The following is a 21,807-nucleotide window of genomic DNA, read 5'->3' on the forward strand; positions in this document are numbered from 1 at the left end:
ATGTCACCAAAAAGAAACTAAGCTGTTTATCTAACCTCCTGAGAAATCAGGAGAGAGATTAGTCAAGTCCTGAACAGGCCTTTTTTGGTGTCATGATAATGCTGTTCTCTGTGTCAACAAGGGAGAGAACCATGACATAGTCCTAGACATTTGTTCTTCCTTTCTTTCTGCAGCCCTTCTTGATTTCTAAAACTGACCTCCTCTGCTAAGCTCATCAGAACACTCAATTTCATGAACTTTTAATTCATTTATTTTGGTTTATGTAAAGAAGTACTGCCCAATTCTAGAATCACAAATAAATGCCAATTAAGATCTTTGAGCTAACATGGCTTTGTATTCTGACACATTCCTGGTGCCTATTTCTTCCTATACCCAGTTATCGTTGACTGCTGATCACTTACTACCATGGGCAAGCTTCATGTGGTGACCCCTGCAGGTCTAAGATGAGGGATCTTCTCTGGAAGGGCATGCGTTCACTCCTATGGTGTCCCAGGGCGCCTCTGTCCTGCACCTCTAATAAACTCAGATCTTTTGGAAGGTCCATCTGATGTAAATTAAATTACACATTCTTGGTTGTAAACTCTCAGGGAGGTTTACTGTTTCCCTCCCCTCCCCTTCCCTCCCCTCCCCTTCCCTCCCCTCCCCTCCTCTCCCCTCTCCTCTCCTTTCCTTTCCCTCACTGCTATGCTCACAACAAGGACTTCTGTGTTAACCAGCCTTGGAAGTTCTCAGGCCTTTCCCTGACAGGCTTGCATTCACAGTCCCACCCCGGGGAAGGTCTTCTACCAGACCCCTGGCAGGTTGGACTACCTGGACTTCTGACCCCATGATCTCCTGGGTCTCCATGCCACAGCTTGATGAAGGGACTATGTAGACTCCTTAAGGGCAACACCTGCTTTAAGCTCCCCTCTCAGCTCTGGGTGGACATCTTCCTTATCAGTTGGTCTGATTAAAAACTATCAGTATTTAGACACCTGCATAAAAAATTTTCAGCAATCTTTTCTCTAAAATGTTAGTTGTTTTCAACAAAGAGGTGGTCCAAATCATCTAACTTTGTTATTACTGGAAACCAGAACTTATTTTTTAAATGTAGAATAAATATGTTGAGTATTTACATAATTTATTTTGAATTGAAAGAACACTAATAAAATGAATGTTCAACTTTAGGACACTGCTTAAGAGGCATATTTTATTATCTTATTGGTCTGTATTAGTGGGAGAAACATGAGGCTGTTTAGTGGCTCCCAGTCTTATTTCTCAACAAATGAAGCATTTGTTGAATTCTTGTTTGTTTCCCCAGGTTACCTGTGGTGGCAAGGACAACATGTGGGCCACTCCCGTAGCTGAAGCAGGCTATCTTTTTGCCACTTAGAACATCCAGTCTCCGAGGTTCAATCGTGCTCTGGACGTCGCCTAAGCCCAAACAGCCACTGCTGTTTGTGCCAAGCACGAAGATCTGAGAGAAAAACCAGAGTCAGCTGAGGCAGTTCTATTGGTGGGAAGCCTAGAAATTACACTCAGGGAGGGGGAGGGCTCAGCTTTGTGACAAGAAATCCAAATTGACTTGTCATGCTTTTTTTCTTTTCCTCTTTTATCTCTTAGTTTCCCCCTAAGATCTTCAGTTTGGCCAACCCATGACTAAAAAACACATGGGCGTGGCTGGATATTTCTTGTCCTTCAAATTACCTCATCATTCACAGTGCTGTATAAGACTTCATTACCAGCATTGCCAAAGACACAAGCCTGCCGGATTAACTGCAGTTCTTCCTCAGAACAAAGGGAGAAGATTGGCCACTTGCCCACATCTAACATCTTCAGGGATGAGAGAGTGGCCCGTACTGGCTGAAAAAGAAAATATGCAGTGACTTGAAATACCACTAAAACCCCCCCAAAACCACAAACTATTTTCTCTGCCCCTCTCATGTGTAGAGTGTGACAGCGCTGGTCTGAGGAGGAACAAGCCACATCTATCTTTGAGAAGCCTCTCACAGGGGCACAATCTGCCTGTTCAAGGCCCCCCAGTCACCCGGGATCTCTCTTTTGGCCCCACCTGCCAGAGGCCCAGCTGGGATCACAACTCGCTATTCATGCCGCTGCACTGGGGAGAGCTCCATGTTCAGGTGGGACCTGCAATACCAGCTGTTTTACATGTGTATGCGGAAGGCAGGGGGGAGTCAGAAGAGTGAGGGTGAGGGCAGAATGAGGGGGGCTGCCACTGCATCTGCTGCCAGCAGCTTCCCCAGACAGTCCTCTAGGAGGGACAACAGGAGAATGGACCACTGAACTCACAGCAGAAGATGGGCAGGGCCATGACCTTTCTCGTGGGATTATAGTTGTCTCCAGGACCCACTGCAGATACCAAAAACCTAAGATGCTCATAATCTACGCATGTTCTCTTAGGTACTTTAAGTCCTTTCCAGTTCAGTCACAATACCTAACAATGTAAATGTTATGCAAATAGTTGTCATCCTCATTTTTAAGCCAATAATGACAAGAAAAAGTTTGCATACAGAGCCATCCTAGGCCTAACTATACAACACTTGACCCAGACCCAAGGTGAATGTCACTTGGACCAGGGCTGCCGGGCGGGGACAGAGAAGGAGGGTTTGGAAAGAGAAGCAAAGGCTACAGTATGGGGTGCCTGCAAGTCACCTCACTGGAGCAGACGTTGTTCTGCACACTGTGTAGCAAATTCAAGTTTTGCTTTGAGTGACTTTCTGCATTTTTCTCTGAACTTAAAAAAAACTTATTTATTTGAATGGCAGAGTTACAAAGAGAAAGAGGGAAAGAAACATTGAGAAAGAGAGCTTCCATCCACTGGCTCATTCTCCAAATGGCTGCAACAGCCAGGGTTGAACCAGATCAAAGCCAAGAGTCAGGAGCTTCATACATGTCTCCCACATGACTTCTGGAACCCATGCCATCTTCTGCTGCTTTCCCACATGCCTTAGCAGGGAGCTGGATGAGGAGTGGAGCAGCCAGTTTTGAAGTGGCATCCATATGGGATGCCAGTGTTTCAGGTGGCAGCTTAACGTGCTACCCCACAGCACTGCTTATTCCCTGCCCCTGCTCACCCAGAGTATTTTCAATCTGAGGTGAGTTGAACCTACAGATGTAGAACCCATGGATAGAGAGGCTGATTGTACAGCTTCATGGTTAGGTCTTCATCTTTTCTAAAAAATGCTCATGAAACTATGGAATGCTTTAGTGGCAAAGAATTCTGAAGATTATTTTGTAGATGAGAAACCTGGAGAAGGCCCAGACAGGGGCTGTTGTGGGCCAAATAGTGTCGCCTGAAATCCAAAATGTCACATGTCCTGGGAACCTCACCAAGTGTCCTTGTTTGGAAAGGGAATGCATGCAGACACAATGAAGCCGTGTTGGGTTAGAATGGGCCTAATGTCCTTGCTGGAGGAGTGGGCACACAGAGATGCCCAGGCAAGAGGGCTGTTTCACCACACAGCAGAAACACATGGCCATGCCAGGGAGCACGGAGAAGGGCCACAGCCATCGGCAGGAGTGGGAGGATTCCTCCCCGGCCCTAAGCATGTGTGGCCTGCAGACTTCTGACCCCCAGACCTGAAGGGGACACATTCCAGCTCTAAGTCTCCAGGTTTGCAGGCCTCTGTTAGGCATTTGTTTGCAGGCAGTCTTGGTAAGTCCTGTGAGCTAAGCAGCAGAGTTTGCACCAGAGCCAAGCTTCTCCACCCCCAAACCCAGCCACATTCCTTCACTGTGCCACTAGAGTCACAAGATCCTGCGCAGAGAAAAGCACCTTCTATTCTTATCTTTTGGGCAGTACCTACAGGTGGCTGTCATCTCTAGTTCTGAAAAAATGCTGATTGTGTCTGCAATCACCTTCACTAGGAGAGCATTTTACTGAAACCAGTATCAGGGGAGGACAATTTACAGATATTCCCGACCTTTGATATGTAAATTCTCTTCAAATCTCATCTCTCTAGAAAATCATGATTTATATGCAAGTGCGATAAAGCTATATCTCCAGGACATTATTTAATTCAGCCGCTGAGGTACCTAAGTGTCACATCAAAGTAGCTGGGTTTGAGTCTCAGCTGTGGCTCTGGTCTCCAGCAATCATGGCCCAAGTGGGTAAGTCCTTGCCACCAAGGTGGGAAACCTGGACCGGTTCCCCACTTCTGGGTTTCAGTCTGGCCTGTGGCTACTGTGGAAATCTCCAGACTGAACCAACAAATGGAGCTCACTCTCTGGGTCTCTCTGCCTAAATACATAATAAAATAATGTCCTCATGATGTGTGTATGTTTTCAGAATTCAAAAACTACATGGTGACATTAATCCAGAGTCTTTCCAAAAAAAATTTTTTTTCTCTGTGAGATTCTTCATTTACTGGAAGCAGAGCAATTTTCCCAGGGCTACTACAGAGTTAAACACAGAATCTGATTATGTCAGTTTTTAGTCCATGCTTCTACTCTGAATCACTTTTTTCCTTATATCACAACAGGATCCTACTTTCTTTGATGTATTTTCTTTCAGAGTAAGTAACTTTTAAGTAAATAAGAATAGATTAAAGGCCAGACTTTTTTTCCCACACATCAGCTAACATGTAACGCTACATTCATGATATTACAGTGTTGGCTTGCATCTGTAAGCAACTTCACAACAGGGCAATAACCCCCACTGTGGGCTGTCTTCCAGGATCAGTCAGGTTGGCAAGATGCAATGACTGATATTTTATTGTTTCTTTTCAATCAGATGTATGGATTTCATCTTGCCCTGCTTCAAAAGCAAGTGGTTTCTTAGGTGCCCGCCACCAGCCTGTAAATTCCAACTTACTCCTAAATGCCTGCCTACAAACCACAAGCTCTGAACTTGCCAGCCCACCTGCACGAAGCTCTATAGTAAGCAGTCCATGCCTCCACTGACTTCTGGGATTCCAGTGTGCTTTCAATGTAATATGTATTTTATTTTGTTTAAAGATGCTATTGGCCAAGGGAACTCCAGGTCTGACCATTTCATTGAATTAAAGATATAAAAATGAGACACAAGGTCACCATCATGGTAGGTTTTAACAGTAGGTTAAAACACTGCCTGTGACGTCAGTATTCCTTACAGGCAGCGGTTCAATTCTTGGTTGCTCCACTTCCCATCTGGCTCCCTGCTAATGCTCCTGGGAAAGCTGTGGAAGATGGTCCAACTCCTTGGGCCTCTGCACTCATATGAGAGATCTGGATGAAGTTGCTTGCTCCTGGCTTTGGTTTGGACAACCCTGGTTGTTGTACTCATTTGGGGAGTAAACCAACAGATGGACAATCTTTCTTTTTTTCTCTCTACCTCTCTCTCTCTGTTATTCCCTTACTTCCTCCTTCCCTCTGTGTTTATGTGTGTTCCCCCCACTTGTAACTCTGCCATTCAAACAGATAAATAAAAATTTTTAAATAAAATAAAAAGAGACAAAACTGTTTCCTTCAAGGTCACAATCTAATGGGAAATAAATTACAAGATAACCTCAGTACAGCAGGAGTATGAATACATCACTTTTACATCCATCTGAGATTAGCATTAGGAGTGGACCATCAAAGTCAATGGAGGAACTTTCACACAGGGAACTCCAGACTTCACTGGAAAAAGGCCTGTATTTACATTTTTTTTGGAGTAAGACATTTAATATTAGTCTTCAGGAGTGCAGCATCTTCTTTCACATAAGACTAGAACCCCCTATCTGGCACAGTCATGAGACACCGGGTGAGGACTCACACCAAATGCCGGTGGGGGTTGCTGTCACACCACAGCCATTCTGCAGCATGGCAGTCCTCTCTGAAGAAGGCATCCCTTCCTCCTCCCGTCTCTGACAGAGGAATGTGTGTGGGGAAAAACAGGCAACAAAGATGAGAGCCTGGTAACATGCATCATGGAGATTTTGTTCCCTAGAAGCTGCAGTCTTTTTGGCCCAGGTATCCTCCTCTCTGCATGGGACAATACTTAGTGGTACTATCAGCCTTCCTTTACTGTGCTGCTCACCTCCAGTCCAGCTCCCCTACCTTTAGCTGACATCTCTTTGGGGAGTCAAAGCAGTGAGACTTCACCCATTAATGCAGGAAAACATGATTCAGAAAATACAAAGGCCAGAAAACTAGAGACCCAAGCACATCTTATTCTCCCTATCTGTTGAGCTATGCTTCTCCTTCAACATAAAGAATCAAGTGGACTACCATACTTAACTACTGATAACTGGCAAGTTGTCACAATTCAATTTAAAACAGAATCAAAACTACGTTAGGGGCGCCTCACAAAAAACCCCCAAAAAACAAAAAACAATGATACCTCACCCTTAAGAATTTTCCCAGCATTGTAACACTTTGTATGAGATTATTTCATTGCTGATTCTGTGAAATTTTTAGTTTATGAAAACTGTTCCTGGGAAAATGAAGAATTTCTCTGTCAACATTTTGCAAGACCCTCAGGTTCTGCATATTACTTTCATAGCCTATTCTGAGCTTTCCTGGGAGGGCTTACATAGGCTGTTACAAGTCAGCATATGGTACCATGATGCTTTAGTGGTAGAAGTGCTACTTTGTGGCTGTATTTTATTCTGGCTTTGTGCAATTACATGTATTTTGAAAATTGTATTTTCACCTTATCTTATTTCAAAAAGAGTAGAAAATGGGCAAAATGAATAGTGATGATTAACATTTAGCATACAATACGGGTGAGCAGATGTTCTGTAAATAAACACATGTGGGCTGGAAGATGTGAGTTTTACCATCAGTGGCCACTGATGGTACATCAGCTGGTTGGCTGCAATGTTCAGAAATGAAAGAAAGCAAAGTGAAGCATGTCAATGATGAACTGATACCCTATCTAAGTTTGGGATACTTTCTTTTTTTAATCTCTGGGAACAGAGTAGCTGTAGTTCAACCCAGAGCCTTCTCAGTTCAGCGTCATCCATGACCGGAGACCCTCACTCTGTATCTGGCACCAATGTCACCATGTCTGGCAGCCTCTTCCCTACCCATCAGGCAATGGCAAACCCCTGTTGGCCTCACAATGACCTCTCGATGGCATTTGAGTCACTACCCCATGGGCCGCTCAAAGATAGATACTGGCTCATTCACCTTCAGCCTGGTCACCACTACATGCCTGACGATGTACATCTCATGCCACAGAGAACGCATGCTCCAAGGGCATGACCTTGTCTAACCTTGCCACTTTCTCCATAGAAAAGAGGAAGTTCTTCTTCCATATGGACTCAGTCCTGGGCAGTCCCTGAGGAAAAAGTATGTAGTAAGATGAGGATCCCATGTATTTGGCTAAATAATGTAGTTTAAAAGCACTTTACAAGTAATCCTAATTAAAACAAATGACAAAAAAAAAAAAAAAAAAAAAAGCTAAGCTCAAACATGGTGAAGGCAAGGGAATTAAGCTTCAGACATGGAATTAAGAGCTATAGAACCAAAAAGGTGATTTTCCTGGATGCCTTCAGATCTTCAGGTTGGCCTCTTCCTGCTACGGCCTGGACAAATCACCTTCAGAGAATCATAGGTAAAAGCAAATAAGTAGCAATTTTTCATTTCACAGTTGTATTCCTACAGATAACAAAAAACAAATTTTAGACCTTAGACTCTCTCTGGAATTGGAAAGCTTGAAATCACTGTGAAGAACAGACTTAGGTATTGAATTCTCAGCTCTGCTGAACAACATATGATTTGCTAAGAAGAAAAAAGAGGAGAAATGAGTGAAAGGGGTGACAAAATGAATGAATGTGGCTTTATAACACTGAACTGAACTGAAAATTCCCAAACAGCAGCCATCAGATACACAACAACAGCATGACTATTCTCACCATCTCCATGATAACTCTTTCCTACCATGTGGAAGTAACAGCTGGAGCAGCCCTTTTGGAAGACACATAATATGTTTCCACAGTGGTTAAACTAGTACATGGTTTACTGTCCTTCCATTAAAAATCAACATACACAAAAGGTCCTCTGAACCCTCAAAAGCAATTTAATAAAATTGTTTTTAGTAACAATTTTTCATTTTATTAGGTTGGGTCTCCTTCACTTAAATATAATTCGTATTCCAGGCAATAACATCAGAACATTTTATCTGGTATTTTCTATAGTAGAATTGAAACCTCACATTGGATAATAACACTAATCAAACTAAATTCAAGTCTTAAAAGTGTTCCTTATCAATGTTGTATATGTTCTTATTAGCATTTTTTCCCCCTCAGCTGTACAAAGGTCTCTCAGAGCAGAGAAAATAATAAAAAAAAAAAACCCTAAGCTATGGCCAGGCACAACTAGTTACTCCTTCCGGTCTTTGGGATCAAATTTTTAAAAAACACCTGTTTGTAAAAGGATCACTTGGAAGCATCTCACTTATAACTTATAACTTGGATCAGTTCACTGTCTGGAAAGATATTTTCCCTTATTTGATGATTACTTATTAAATACCATTTAATGCTATTTTGGCAGATTTGTTAAAATCCTAATTATTCTCTGAAACACAGCAGGACTGTCACTTGGCTTCATACTGGTGTGTTTTCTGATGACTCCGTGAGCTCGGATCCCTTCCTATTTCTGCAACACTTTGGAAATGGCACTGTCCATTTTTTTGTTCACTTTCTGTCTCAATTATATACATATATATATATAGAGATAGATAGAGAGATGTATATGTATCTATCTCTCTCTATATATATGTATATATGATTTATTTATTTTACTCGAAAGAATTACTGAGAGAGAAAGGGAGAAAGAAGCAGAGAGAGAAAGAGTGAAAGAGAGAATCTTTCATCTGCGGGTTTACTCCCTGTATGACTGCAACAGCCAGACCTAGTCTAGACTAAGGCTGAGAGTCAGGAGCTTCTTCCAGGTCTCCCAAGTGGTGCAGGGGTCCAAGGACTTGGGTCCTCCTCTACTACTATGCCAGGCCATTAGCAAGGAGCTGGATCAGAAGTGTAGCGGCTAGATCTGGTGCAATGCTCACCTTACACATGATGGGAACCCATATGGGCATCGGTTCATATCCTGATTGCTCCAATTCCCATCCAGCTCCCTGCCTGTAACCTGGGAAAACAGGAGAGAACAGCCTAAAGCCTTGGGTCCCTGTACCGTTATGGGAGACCCAAAAGAAGCTCCTGGCTCCTTGCTTCGGATCAGCTCAGCTCCAAACATTGCATCACTTAGGTAGTGAACCAACAGATAGAAAATCTTTCTTTGTGTATCTCCTTCTCTCTGTAAATCTGCCTTTCCATTGAAAAATAAATCAATCATAAAAAAAGTGTAGGATCCAGGAAACAAACCAATGTCTAGGTAGGACGTCAGCTCTACAGCCAGAGGATTAACCTGAAACACCTTTATCTTCCCTACTAATCAGCAACCTCTTTGTGAGAAGCAGCCATGACTCCCTCATGGCTACCGTCCAGGACTATACACAGACTCAGAGTGGAATACCACATACCCATGGCAAGCAGGCTCACAACATAGCCCTCTGGGTCCCGGATGCAGCCTATGCTGAGGATTCCTCTCTGACTCATTCCGACTGGAAACGTAAAAAAGAAGAGAGAAGAAGGGAAGGAAGAGAAGAAAAAGGAGGAAAAAAGAAAGTAGAGGAAGAGAATTTGAAGAAGTAAAGAAAAAGGAAATAAATAGAACCAAAGAAGAAATGCTCATCCCTGATGATACTTTGGACACTTTTGTTCCGGATGACAAGAAAAAAATAAGTATTTTCAGTGCCTTTCATTAATTTCGAGACTATAATAAACTTTATGAAAATAGAATGCTGGAAACAGACCGTTCTGTTTATTTCATCATTTTATTACATAACTGCATGTATGGCATATAACATTATCACAAAAAAGTGATTCAGTTAGCACTAAACACAAGATTCATGTAAGCTCATGTATGCTAGTCAAAAAACTCTTCAAGATTTACAAGTGGCCCCAGGAGACAGGCATTTGCCTAGCAGTGAAGACACCTTTGTCCCAGACTGGAGTGCCAGGGTTCAATTCCTAGGTCCAACTCCAGACTTCAGGTTCCTGCCAGTGTACACTGCGGGAGACAGTGCTGATGGCTCGTCATTGGGTTCCTGCAACCCACATGGAGGAATGCGATGTAGGCTTATGGGCATAAGTGACTCCAGTCAGGAGTCACTGTGGCATTGCCTCTCAAATTAAGTACATTGAATAGCAAAAATAATTTAACATTAATCACTATTATACAATACTATTAAAAACTGTTGAATTCTCCAGCATTGTAGAAAATGATTGGCTTTCTTCTCTCATGATTTTAATGTATTATATACATAATAGTTTTCCATCCTGCACTATTTGAGGGATACAGCTAGTAGAATACATGTGGAGGTTAGAGTCATCTTACCCTGTTATCCATGTGATTTCACTGGGCTATTATCAATAAATTGTTTTACAAGTCTATAATATTCCTACAGAAAATCGCACCAACGATGTGATAAATAGGGCCCAAACAACAACAGTCATAGCAATGATAATTAAAGTAAAGTAAACCTGTGTCAGGTACTAAGTGCCTCATGTGATCTCATTTAATCGGCACAATATCCAAATGGAGCATTTAACTGCACTGCTTCTGTTCTACGACTGAACCAACAGCCACCAGTCACTGCATCTCTGAGGCAGTAGTTAAACCCAGGCCTGAATGCAAAGCCCATGCTCTCAGAATCTTCATTGAGTTACAGGAATATTTGAAGTTTTTCCTGTTTACATTCCCAACAAAAATATTTGTACCTGATTGTTTTAAATTTCTGGAGTCCAGTATTCGGTCATCTTTAATTCCATTCCTTTTAGCTTCTTGTAAAGCTGTCTTCTACAGCAAGGCTAATGTGACTGAAAACATAAATGAATAAATAAATTCTGTTAAAGAAATAAAGAGAAGGAAAGAATGCACCATTTTGCAATTCGACAATTCTTTACTTATCAAAACATAGTTTAAAACATGTGTAACCCTACCATTAAAAAGGTCAGTGGTTAGAAGTGCTCAATTTCCCATCCAAGTACTAACCAGGCCCGACCCTGCTTGCAATGGGGGATTCTCAACTGAACTTGAACTATGGTTATGCAACAAGGTGGAGGACTCCACCATGGTGGGAAGGTTTGGGGAGGGGTAGGGAGAATCCAAGTACCTATGAAACTGTGTCACATAATACAATGTAATTAATGAATTAATAATAATAAAAAAAGAAGTGCTCAATTTATAAAAACAAATTGTAAAATATAAATTCTGAATATGTACACAGAAATACAATAAAAACATATACAAGCGGAAATTTACTCTGTAGTAATTTAATATAATCAGCTAATTGAAAGAAGAAACCAGGGAGAATGTGGAAAAACCCAAAACTTCAAAATTTTTAGTAGAGAAAATACTTCTATGAACTCAGGGCAGGGAAAAATTTCTTAAGCAAGATACAGAAACATAAATGACACAGAAAATACTGATAAATTTAAACATACAATGGAAGATTATCTGTGATATACCTGACAGTCAAAGATTATTATACAAAACACATCAAGAAGGCCTCCAAATCAAGAGAACAACAACAACAAGTCACAATGAAGAAGTGACAGAGGACACAGGCATTTCACAGAAGACATTAAGTACCATATTAAAGGATTCTCACAGTCTTGGAATGTATCATGAAAACATAACCACAATGAGATCAATCTCGTCTGTTAGCTCTGCAACAATTAAGTGGTAGATGATACCTAGCTTGGGCGAGGAGGGTACAGATCAAAAGGCAAACTCATAAACTGCTAGAAGGAATGTAAACCAGCACAACCACTTTACAGAACAGCTCAACAGCTGGCCAAGGCATATGTCTTCCAATCATTTTTTTTCTGAATATATGTAACTGGAACAAAATTTTCACAAAGTGATTTTTTCTCCCCTATGGGATGCACTTAATGTTATCTTTTTATGGCATGATTTTATATTCTACCCTAACCTCTTCTCTTTTATCTAATTTTAGCTCAATGTAAAAGCTAATACTGATCAAGTGACATCAAGATTACTAATAGCTATAACTAAGGTTTGGACAGCGTTGGCCTAATTGAATGCTGCTGCTTACACACAGCTGCTAGCAGTAAGAGGGGAAAAAAATCAAGAAAAGCAAACAGAATTAATTTTTTAAAAATCCATCCATCAAGAGAACTGATAAACTGTAGCACATGTCTATTATTTAGCAATTAAAACCAATTATCCAGAACCAACACAGATAACTCTTCAAGATTGACAAAAAAAAAAAAAAAAAAAAAAATCAGTAGGTCACAAAATGCTTCCTATGGTACAGTATTTAAAAGTTTAAAAATATGCAGAAAATAAATATTATTTTAATGTATTAGGAGCACAAGCATATGCATGGCTGGATTTTTTAATGCTTTAATATTTACTTATTTTCCTTGGTGGGGGAATGGGGATGGGAGTGCAGACCCATGTGGGTGTCTGGTAGGGTTGGAAAGGATCAGGGGAGGAAGCAGTGGTGAGATGTGTCTACACCAGGAGAGAGGGGTGGGGAGGATACTCTGGCTCCCTGCTGTCAGACCACATTAATGGCAGGAACTGAGATGGTCTACTGATGCTGCCCCACAGGTCTCAAATTGTGGGGGAGAACAACCTGGGGGTGTTCCTTGAGTGGTCACTGTAGAAGAGGGGACATGTGTCCCACAGGGGCTCTGCCTTATTCTCTCTGTGTAAGATCTAAGGCCTGTTGGTTGTCTACGTCTACCTCACAGTGTCCACAGGCCTAGAACTTGGCCTGGAGTACTGTGCCATTTGCTCTTCTTCCCACTCTTTGAAGAGGTAGTCCAGGTCTTCTGTTCAATTAGAGCAGCCAGTGGTCTTGCATTTCATGGGCATCTGGGTATGTTCTTCATCTTTTCTCTAGAGTCAGCCTGGGGGGTAACCTGGTCCTACAATACATGCTCTGTGGTCGGATCGCATGTCCACGGGATGTTGCCTGAGATCAGGGATCCTACCAGTCTAAAGTATTCATGCAATTCACAGGGCTGATCCTGACCAGGTTGCCCTACCCAGCTTGCTCCTCACCTCAGTTCTTGTGCTCCTTGGTGGGTGCCACAGCCTGGTCTGGACCACCACATGCTCTATCTCCCATCTGTGAATGGATCAGTCTAGGGGTGGGGGGGAGGCTCCAGAATGCCCACCATGTCAGGCCCCAGCGCCAGTTCCCACTAGCACCAACATGTGTGCCATATGATCTGGCCTGCCCCCACACCCAGCTGTTGGGACCACCAGTGAGTAAAATGGCCATACCCCAGACCTAGTTCCTACACACTCCTGTGGGTGCTGTAACCTGGCCTGACACATCTCCATCCTGGCTTCCATGAGCACCAATGGGTACTGCAGCCAGATCCTACCCACTCTCAGCCCCAGCTCTTGTGCTTACTGGCAAGGGTAGCTACCTAGTTGGGTGTGACCCTGGGGCCCCAAACTTGTCTCTCAAGCTCAAAGGTGGTTAGAGCAGTGACCCAGCCCACCCATTCTCCAACCTGATTTTCACTTGTACCAACAGGTGCAGCAGCCTGCCCCAATCCGCCCCAGACCTGGCACTTGTCCTCACTGGCAGGTATCTTGGTTTGGACAAGGCAACTCTAGGATCCCTACTAAGCTGGCTCCCTGATCCAGCATTCACATGCCGGTGGGTGCTGTATCCTGGCCCTGCCTGCTCTCTTGCTGACATGCATGTTCTGTGGCCTATTCTTTGGAAGTTACACAGGTCTCAAGCAGCCCTCAGTGGCCTCCCTCCAGCCTGTCCCTAGTTTGGTATAGAACTGCTGCAGCAGGATAGGGGCTTCATGACTACACATAGCCATTGCTGGGTTTTGAGGACTTATTTTTCATGAAGTTTTTGTGAAAGTAATGTCAAAGATAAATGACTACAGGCAACTCTATTCATGAAATTGATAAGCAATAGCCTTTCAATCTGACAAAATTTCAAAGTTTTTAGGAGTAAATTAATCATCTCAGTGTTAGAGAATAAGCTTACCCAATGTTGAAGAAATAAAATCATGGAGGGGCCAGAATTGTACTCCACAGATTAAGGCACCACTTGCAACACCTTCACCCTACTCTGAAGTACGTGTGTGAATCCTGGCTGCTCTGCTTCTGATTCATCTACCTGTTCATGCACCTGGGAAAGTCATGGATGACAGTCTAAACCCATGGTTCACTGCTACCCACAACGGGGACCTGGATTGAGTTCCAGGCTCATGGTTTCAGCTTGGCTCAATCCCAGCTCTTTGGACATTTGGAAAGTAAACAGCAGATGGAAGATCTCTCTCTCTCTTTCTCTCCCTTCACTCCCACCCTCCTTTTCCGTCTTTCTGTCACTCTGTTTTTCAAATAAATAAACACATCTTAAGAAAAAATAATCACTCGGTTGAAGATGAGCTGATGAGAATATAGTCTTTTGACAGTATGCTAAACATATCCATTCCTAATCCTCATGCAGGCTAGGTCAAATAATTCATTTCCCTGTACAAAGCATTTAGCAGACTGTCTGTACACATTGTCATTGGTAAAAGAATCAGTACTAATCAGTGTAAGTGCTATACAATGTGTCACTTAATTTGACAACACCTCTGACCTAGACTATGAGCTAAGTTGATTATAGGGCATATATTCATTTGTCTAATTCACTCAACAAATATTGACTTATTGCCTGTTGGAGGCACTGAGTGGAAAGCAAATACATAGAAGAGCAAAGAAAATTGGAACAAAAGACTATTAGCTCTGTGTCCACATTATCCCAACCCAATGCTGGGTTTTAAAAGCTGGTCTTGTGTGGCTTATTAGGAGTTACTAATGCAGACAACCATTCTTTAGCAGTGACTGCAGGATTAAAAAGTAAAAGAAAACAGAAGCAAAAATTAAGAATTTTGGCAGAGGAATTTCAATGTTACATATTTTTTAAAATTCAACTTGGTAATATAAAGTCAACTTTAGAGCTATGCACAGCAATATAAAAATGTTTTCTTGTCATGCAGAATTCAAAACATTACACAATTTTCCCATTTGAGCAATACATTTGATGATGATTTTATAATAAAAGAAATGGGGAATTAATTCAAGGACACTAATTTCCAAAACCAGCATGCTAATGAGCTCCAGGCCAAGAACACACTAATGGGAAAATGATGGTTCTACAGCAATACTTAGCTGATTCCTTCAATAGTGTTGCTAATAGCTTTTTTTGGTATTATTCATAAATTACAAATAATATAAACATACATAAATATAAAATAATAAAACACTATCCAAACTATACAAAAAAGGATCAGACTATGCTTTAGCTTCTCTTGAATTACATATATATAGAATGATAACAGCAAGTTACCTACAGAGCTGCTAATCAAAGTGAACAATCACCAACAGGATGGACAAAATTGAGAGCAGAACCTCACAGGAAACAGGAGTGCCAAATTCTATGGAAAACATTGAGCTGACTGGTAGAACATAGGCTCACAGCTGGCATGTTAACCATTTGTTTGCAAAAGGATTTTCAAATTTCACCAAGAGTAATGATGCAGATCTCCAGTTCAAACCAACGTCGATTATCAAGCCACAAAGTTGTTCTTTTCAGCCACACAGGAAAAGTGTCCCTTTCAAGTATAAAATAAAACTGGCATAAACTATACAAATATTTTAAGGTTGTTACATATTAACTAATATGAATTGGTACTTGCAACTCATCTGCAAATTCATTTGAAATATAGGTTCTTCGGGCTCGGCAGTGTGGCCTAGTGGCTAAGGTCCTCGCCTTGATCCCATATGGCTGCTGGTTCTAATCCCGGCAGCTCCACTTCCTCTCTGTCTCTCCTCCTCTCAGTATATCTGACTTCATAATAAAAATGGAATAGATCTTTAAAAAAAAGAAGAAATATAGGTTCTTCCATATAGAAAAGAATCCCTAACATGCTTGTTAACAGAATTCTAATCTCTAAAGGCCTTTGCTCCCCAGTGCAAATGTTTATTTAACATGAAATACCCTTTGGCCATGGCTCAGCTCCACTTGAGTCATTTCGCTCAATATCACATACTTTCAACAGAAAACAGGACATACTGCAATCACAATTTATGATTTCTTCACATGCTGTCATCCACTGGTATTGGCTAGTTCAACATGATTTCCACAGGAAGATCCATGTAACAGATATTGACTCAGATTAGATTAGCCAAGCTAACATAAGATACATATTCATGGCTCAAGTTCTTGGGCCCCTAACACCCGTATAGGAGACCCAGATGGATTTCTAGGGTGATGACTTTAGGCTGAACTAGCTTGGGCCACTGGGGTCATTGGGGGAATAGACACGAGTATGAAAGATCTTTGTGTCTCTCCATTTCTATCACTCTGCCTTTCAAATCAATACATAATTTTAAAAAGAGCTATTTACTTTTACTGGAAAGTCATATCTACAGAGAGAAGGAGAGAAAAAAATCTTCCATCCACAGCCAGAGCTGAGCCAATCCGAAGCCAGGAGCCAGGAGCTTCCTCCAGGTCTCCCACATGGGTGCAGGGTTCCAAGGTTTTGAGCCATCCTCTACTGTTTTCCTAGGACACAAGGAGGGAGCTGGATGGGAAGTGGAGCAGCCAGGATACGAACTGACACCCATGTGAGATCTTGGCAACGCAAGGTGAGGACTTTAGCCACCAAGCTATGGTGTGGGGACCATTAATTTTTAAAAGAAAGAAAGAAAAAAAGGCACACACTTTACATTTGGTGTTCATGGGATGCCAACAATCCATTTTTCTGTCCAGACTGCACTGCTTCCAATTCAGCTTCCTGCTAATGAGATTGAGGAAGCAGCAAAAGATGGTCTAAGAACTTGGGCTCCTGTTACCCCTTTGGAAGAAATGGATGAAGTTCCTGGTTCCTGGCTTCAGTCTGGCCCATCCCAGGCTTTTGTGGCTATTTGGAGAGTGAACTAGTGGATGGAAGACCCCTCTGTCTCTGTCTCTCCCTTTCTCTCTGAGATTCGAAATTATTAATGAACAAATAAACCTTCACACACACACTGCAAGATCAGACACATGCTAAAAGAATTATAATAGCTTTAATCTATTGGATACCTTCATATTATTGGGATGGAATTACTTTGTGAGGCAGACACATAGCCCTCGCAGAAAATGACAGGTTGAAGGATCCTATCAGATGTCCTTTGGTGTACATGATAAACAGCTCCTGAGAGGAAGGCAAGTAATGGCTGCTCTGCAGTAGTTATTCCCAGGTAGACCTCCATTTCCAGCCTTGAACATGAGTCCTTTGCTGTCACTCTGCAATCCAGATAATTCTACTTCTGGCCTCAACTCTCCCTTTGTTGGACAATTTGATCTGCAGTAATTTAACTCCAAGTCAAGTTTGAAAGAAAGAATAGCTTAGGGCATGTTCACTTCATGGTAGCTTACCAAGAAAATGGAAAATGAATATGAAAATCTCCAAAGGCATGGACTGGGAACAACCAGCACATGGGTCACATCAAGGCTTGTGAAACCATTTAATCTGTCCCTTCCACACCAACAACAGGCAGGACTCAAAATCTGGTAGATCTACTGTAGAGTAATTTTTATGCTGACAATTTTGTATGGCCCCACAAATTATGTTATAAATATCCAAATTGTCCTTGGTAGAAAAAAGATTCTCTATTCCTATATTAAGGACTTAGGCAAAGTACGTGGGTTTCCTAAGTGTATAATTATACGTTAATAATTTGAGCAGAATGTTTGTAATCTACTTAAGTAACAGACTTGAGGGGAAATATACTTTACTTTCTAAAAGTGTGCTTATCCAACAGCCTCTTTCTCTAAATCTCCTTAATTAAGAAGCAAAATTTGGTTAGGTTTGTGTGGTTCATTCTGAAATCTCCAAGAGAGAATTTAGTATCTTAGCATGGTATCATATCAGGTGAAATAAACTCCTCTTCTACACAGTTTAAAGAAAAGCAGGGCCTGGTAAAGCAGCACAGCAGGTTAAGCCAATTCTTACAATGCTGATATTCCATGATGCAGCACCAGCTGGAGTCCTGGCTGCTCTGCTTCTGACGCAGCTTCCCACTAAAGCACCTGCGGAGGTACTGGAAGGAGGCCCACATGCTTGGGCTCCAGCCACCATTGTGGGAAACCCAGATGGAATTCCTGCCCCTGGCTTCAGCTTGGAGCAGCCTGGCTGTCGTGGCATTTAACTGAGCCAGAGAATGGAGGATTCTCTCTTCCCCTCTTTCTTGTTCGAATAAATAAATCTCTTAAAAAGAAAAAGAAAAGCAATAACCACTGTTTGTGAGAACTTCACTGGTCATTTACCAGGATATGAAGCCATTGCAAGGGGTGGTTACTGTGAGGAAAACCCAGCTCCTTCTTGGTACCTAGGATGGGCCCTCTGGGGGTACAAAACCCAAGGATGTTCAAGGCTCCTCCCGCTATAATCCATGAAAATCTCCCCTCGCAGTTCCAGCCATCTCTAGACTGCTGATGAAACCTAACACAATGGAAATGCTACATGTAATCACTTGCTATACTGTATCATTTTGGAAATGACGGGGGAGGGGGGACAATATTTTCATGGTTAGTCACAGTTGATTGACTATAGTTATGTGGTAGCTAATAGCTGAACAGAATTGAATAACCAGTCATAGTTTAATTTGTGAATGGAGAACCCACACATATCCAGGGTCAACTGTATGATTTTTTTCTCAGCATAAAACTAGCCGTTTTTTGAATTATCTCTTCCAGATCTTTATCGATTTGAGTTAAACTGTAAAATCCTGAATCATCTGAACTGAAGGAAAACAAGAACCTGTTCTACCACAGAAAAGGTGGTCATATTTGTTACAATGCGGAGGCCCATCTTAGACACATATCATGGGAACACAGCAAACGGCAGCTCCTCCCAGAAGGACGCTTTCTTCTAAAACCCAGCTCACCATCTTGAATGCCACTCCTGATTACAGAACATCACACAGTAATTCAGTGCTCCAAAGCCAAAAGAACACGATAAAAGGTACAGAACCAGAACTGGGGATATTTTAGGATATATAATCACTTCTCTCCGGCTCTGCAACTGCTTCAAGACCTGAAGGAAGTTCAGTGTCCTGGAAGCTGCTGGGTGTGGCTGAAGCCCAGATCCCCATCGCTAGGGGGTGGAGAGGTTATCTAAAGGCTGGTTGCATGTCTACTGCACATTTCAAACTGCTAAGACAGTGCACTCGAAATGTCACCAACTGCATACCAGGATCCATGTGGCTCTCTGTGCATCTCCCCAAAAAGTAGCCTCAGAAGGGACTATGCCTGCCCAAATAAGGCCTGGCTTCACACCCCCTGCCCAGGCTGAACCCCCTTTCTCCTAACCCCCCAAAACCATTGTATTTCTCCTTAAACAAAGGTCTTTTTCATTTGCACTAGCCACCTCCTCGCCTCCTTCAAACCCTCAGATCCTAGCGCAGTGCCATGCAGGTTCATGGCATGAGTGAATACTGAGTGGGGAGGGAAGAGCATGTGCTGAGGCCCTGGGGTGCAGGGTCTGTTTAAGGATACCTGCCCCATAACAGTGGGGGTGAGCAAAAGTTTCCTGTCCTCTGACCATTCCCTGCTACTTAGTTTGCAGGCGGGTACTGTCTGGGGCAGTAGGAAACAGAGATTGCATTTCCCCTTGGGCACTCAGAGTCTTGATTCCTGCGTGGCTCTTGCACTCTGTGGCTGACTGCCTCGGCACACGCTATAAGATCACAATGCAGAGGAATGACACGAGTAGAAGTCAGCCCCAGCAGCTCCAGTAGCCCGGCAAAGGGCTCAGCTAAGGACCACTGCCCCACGAAATACACACCCGGGCGCAGGAGGGGACTCGGGAGCAGCCAACTGAAAGGCCAAAGGCTCAAAAAACAGGGGCGAGGGACTGGGGCGGGGTGGGGGAGATTCAACTTCCAAAGCTAAGCTGGCAAATTCAATCACTTTTAGTCAGCTCGACACGAATTAAGTTGCCAAGAGCAGTACAAGGCAGCCCCATGGCATGCGTTGCGTTTCTGAACTGCACTTGAACTGTCTGCAACAGTTTACGTTAACTTTGTAAAGAACAAAAGCACACATTTGTTCGGAACTCGCCTTCCAACGCAGGCGGGAAGTTCTTTCTCAGTCAAGGCGGTGCACCTGGACAGCTTTCAAGGCCTTGCAAACCCCTGCTTCCGGGCTGAGCCCAGTACTCCCAGTTAAAGGCCGTCTTCTTCCTACCCCTCCTCAGCAGTTCCTAACAGCTTCACTTCGCAAATGCCAACTTTCCGCGGACATCAAATGGAAAACAGCCTGTCACCTGAGCTAGCTTCGAGGCCCAGGGCTGAGGGAGCGGCTTTAAGAGGTGGAAGCCAGGTCTCGATAGAAATAACAACAGCAGCGCAAGCTGCGTGAAGAGCAGGGGAGAACGCGAAACGCCAAGGCAGGTGCATCACCTGGACCCCAGGACGCCTCCTTCCTGCCCGCTCCCACCCCTGTCCCGAACCTGTCAGAAGGTAGAAGCCTAAGAGACCAAGAGAGCTTGCCTTGCAACGTCAAACCGCCCCCACCGGAAAAGCGGCCTCACGCATGCGCAATGCCGCCTTGGCCACTGCCCCCACAAAACGGGGCTGTAACTTGACCACCTCTCGCCCAGCCGGGCCAGACGACTTGCGCACGCGCAGACTCCGCCTTGAGGCCTAGGTGGGGACCTGGTCCGAGCCGCAAGCCCAACCCCTGCCAGCGGCCTTGCGCAAGCGCAGCGACGCCTGGGCCCGCGCCCGGGACGCGGCTGTCGCCCCCGGGGCCCCTGCTCAGTCACCGGGGCGGCCGGGCGGCGGGGGGCGGGAAGCGGTGGCGCGCCCAGCCCCGCAGCCAGCGGTCCCTCAAAGCTGCCCGCTTCAGGCCGGGCGCCCCGCCTCGGCCTCACACGCCGCGCCCACCCCCTCACCTCAGCGCAAGCCCAAGCCGCGTCCGCTCCGCCTCCTGGGTCGCGGTTACTGCTCTGTCGGGGGCTCGGCGCCGCGACGAGTTGGCGCCTCCCCCTGAAGTGGCCGGGCCGTGGCGGGCAGCGCTCGGGTGCCCGGCCGGCAGGGGAGGGTAGGCGAGCGGCGGACGCGGGGAGGGGGCCGGCGACGGCGCCTCGCCCCTCCTCTCCTCCCAGGGCTGCCCACCACCGCCTCCGCCGCTCCCTTCCCTTCCCTTCCCTTCCCAGCGGACCCCCGAGACTGGACACTCCGTCGGTCACTGCGGAAATTGGCTTGTGGAACACCTCAGCTGTCTCCGGAGTTTTGATCACCCAGATCTTGGCAGCTGATCAGTGCCTGAACTAGAGGATGGGAAACACACAATGTGGGCCACCTTTTCCACCACCCCCTCCACCTGGGAGCTTAGGTCCCTTCACACGGTCCCCGCAGCCCCGTTTTCACCTTATTGCTGTGGAGCTGCAGTCCTGCACTCCACTTCTCTTACAGATCCTGAAGTAGTGATTGGTGTTGGGCAGGTCTCCTGAGTTCCCTTGGGGGGTCAAGGTCTTAAGAAACAGTCACCCTTTCCCTTGATTAATTTACAGGAATTTGTTACTCCACACTTAGGTTGGTCTGAGATTTTTGTAAAATGCATCACAACCTTTTAGTGTGCAATAATGTGTCGCACTCCAAGTCCACGTGAGTGAATTTGGGTAAATGCTCAATAAGTGCAAGTTACCGGCTCTTCTTATAAGTAATAAGTGACAGTATATAATCCTCTCTGTGAAATGGTCTGGGTCAGTATTTCAATGGTTTGTGGGATAGAAT

The 21,807-nt window shown here is 43.9% G+C and overlaps 1 protein-coding gene across 7 annotated transcripts in view; it reads right to left on the bottom strand.

Moving 5' to 3' along the window:
* The window catches only part of RCBTB2 (RCC1 and BTB domain containing protein 2), a 40,814-nt gene extending 19,352 nt beyond the window's left edge, over nt 1-21,462 (bottom strand). Inside the window, exons 1-6 of one of the 7 annotated variants that reach the window (XM_058670765.1) lie at nt 20,964-21,090; nt 10,746-10,844; nt 7,593-7,686; nt 7,179-7,243; nt 1,687-1,842; nt 1,306-1,456 (exon numbers count right to left, since the gene is read on the bottom strand). In XM_058670765.1, coding sequence (XP_058526748.1) covers nt 1,306-1,456; nt 1,687-1,842; nt 7,179-7,220 — 349 coding nt within the window. In that variant the 5' untranslated portion in view covers nt 7,221-7,243; nt 7,593-7,686; nt 10,746-10,844; nt 20,964-21,090. Of the gene's footprint in view, nt 1-1,305; nt 1,457-1,686; nt 1,843-7,178; nt 7,244-7,592; nt 7,687-10,745; nt 10,845-19,073; nt 19,161-20,963; nt 21,091-21,441 lie in introns of those variants that run through there. The other 6 variants (XM_058670764.1, XM_058670762.1, XM_058670769.1 and 3 more) reach the window with 6 other exon arrangements.
* Nucleotides 21,463-21,807: the final 345 nt, after the last annotated feature.

Source organism: Ochotona princeps, chromosome 12, assembly GCF_030435755.1.
Source record: "Ochotona princeps isolate mOchPri1 chromosome 12, mOchPri1.hap1, whole genome shotgun sequence".
NCBI classification, from domain to species: Eukaryota; Metazoa; Chordata; class Mammalia; order Lagomorpha; family Ochotonidae; genus Ochotona; species Ochotona princeps.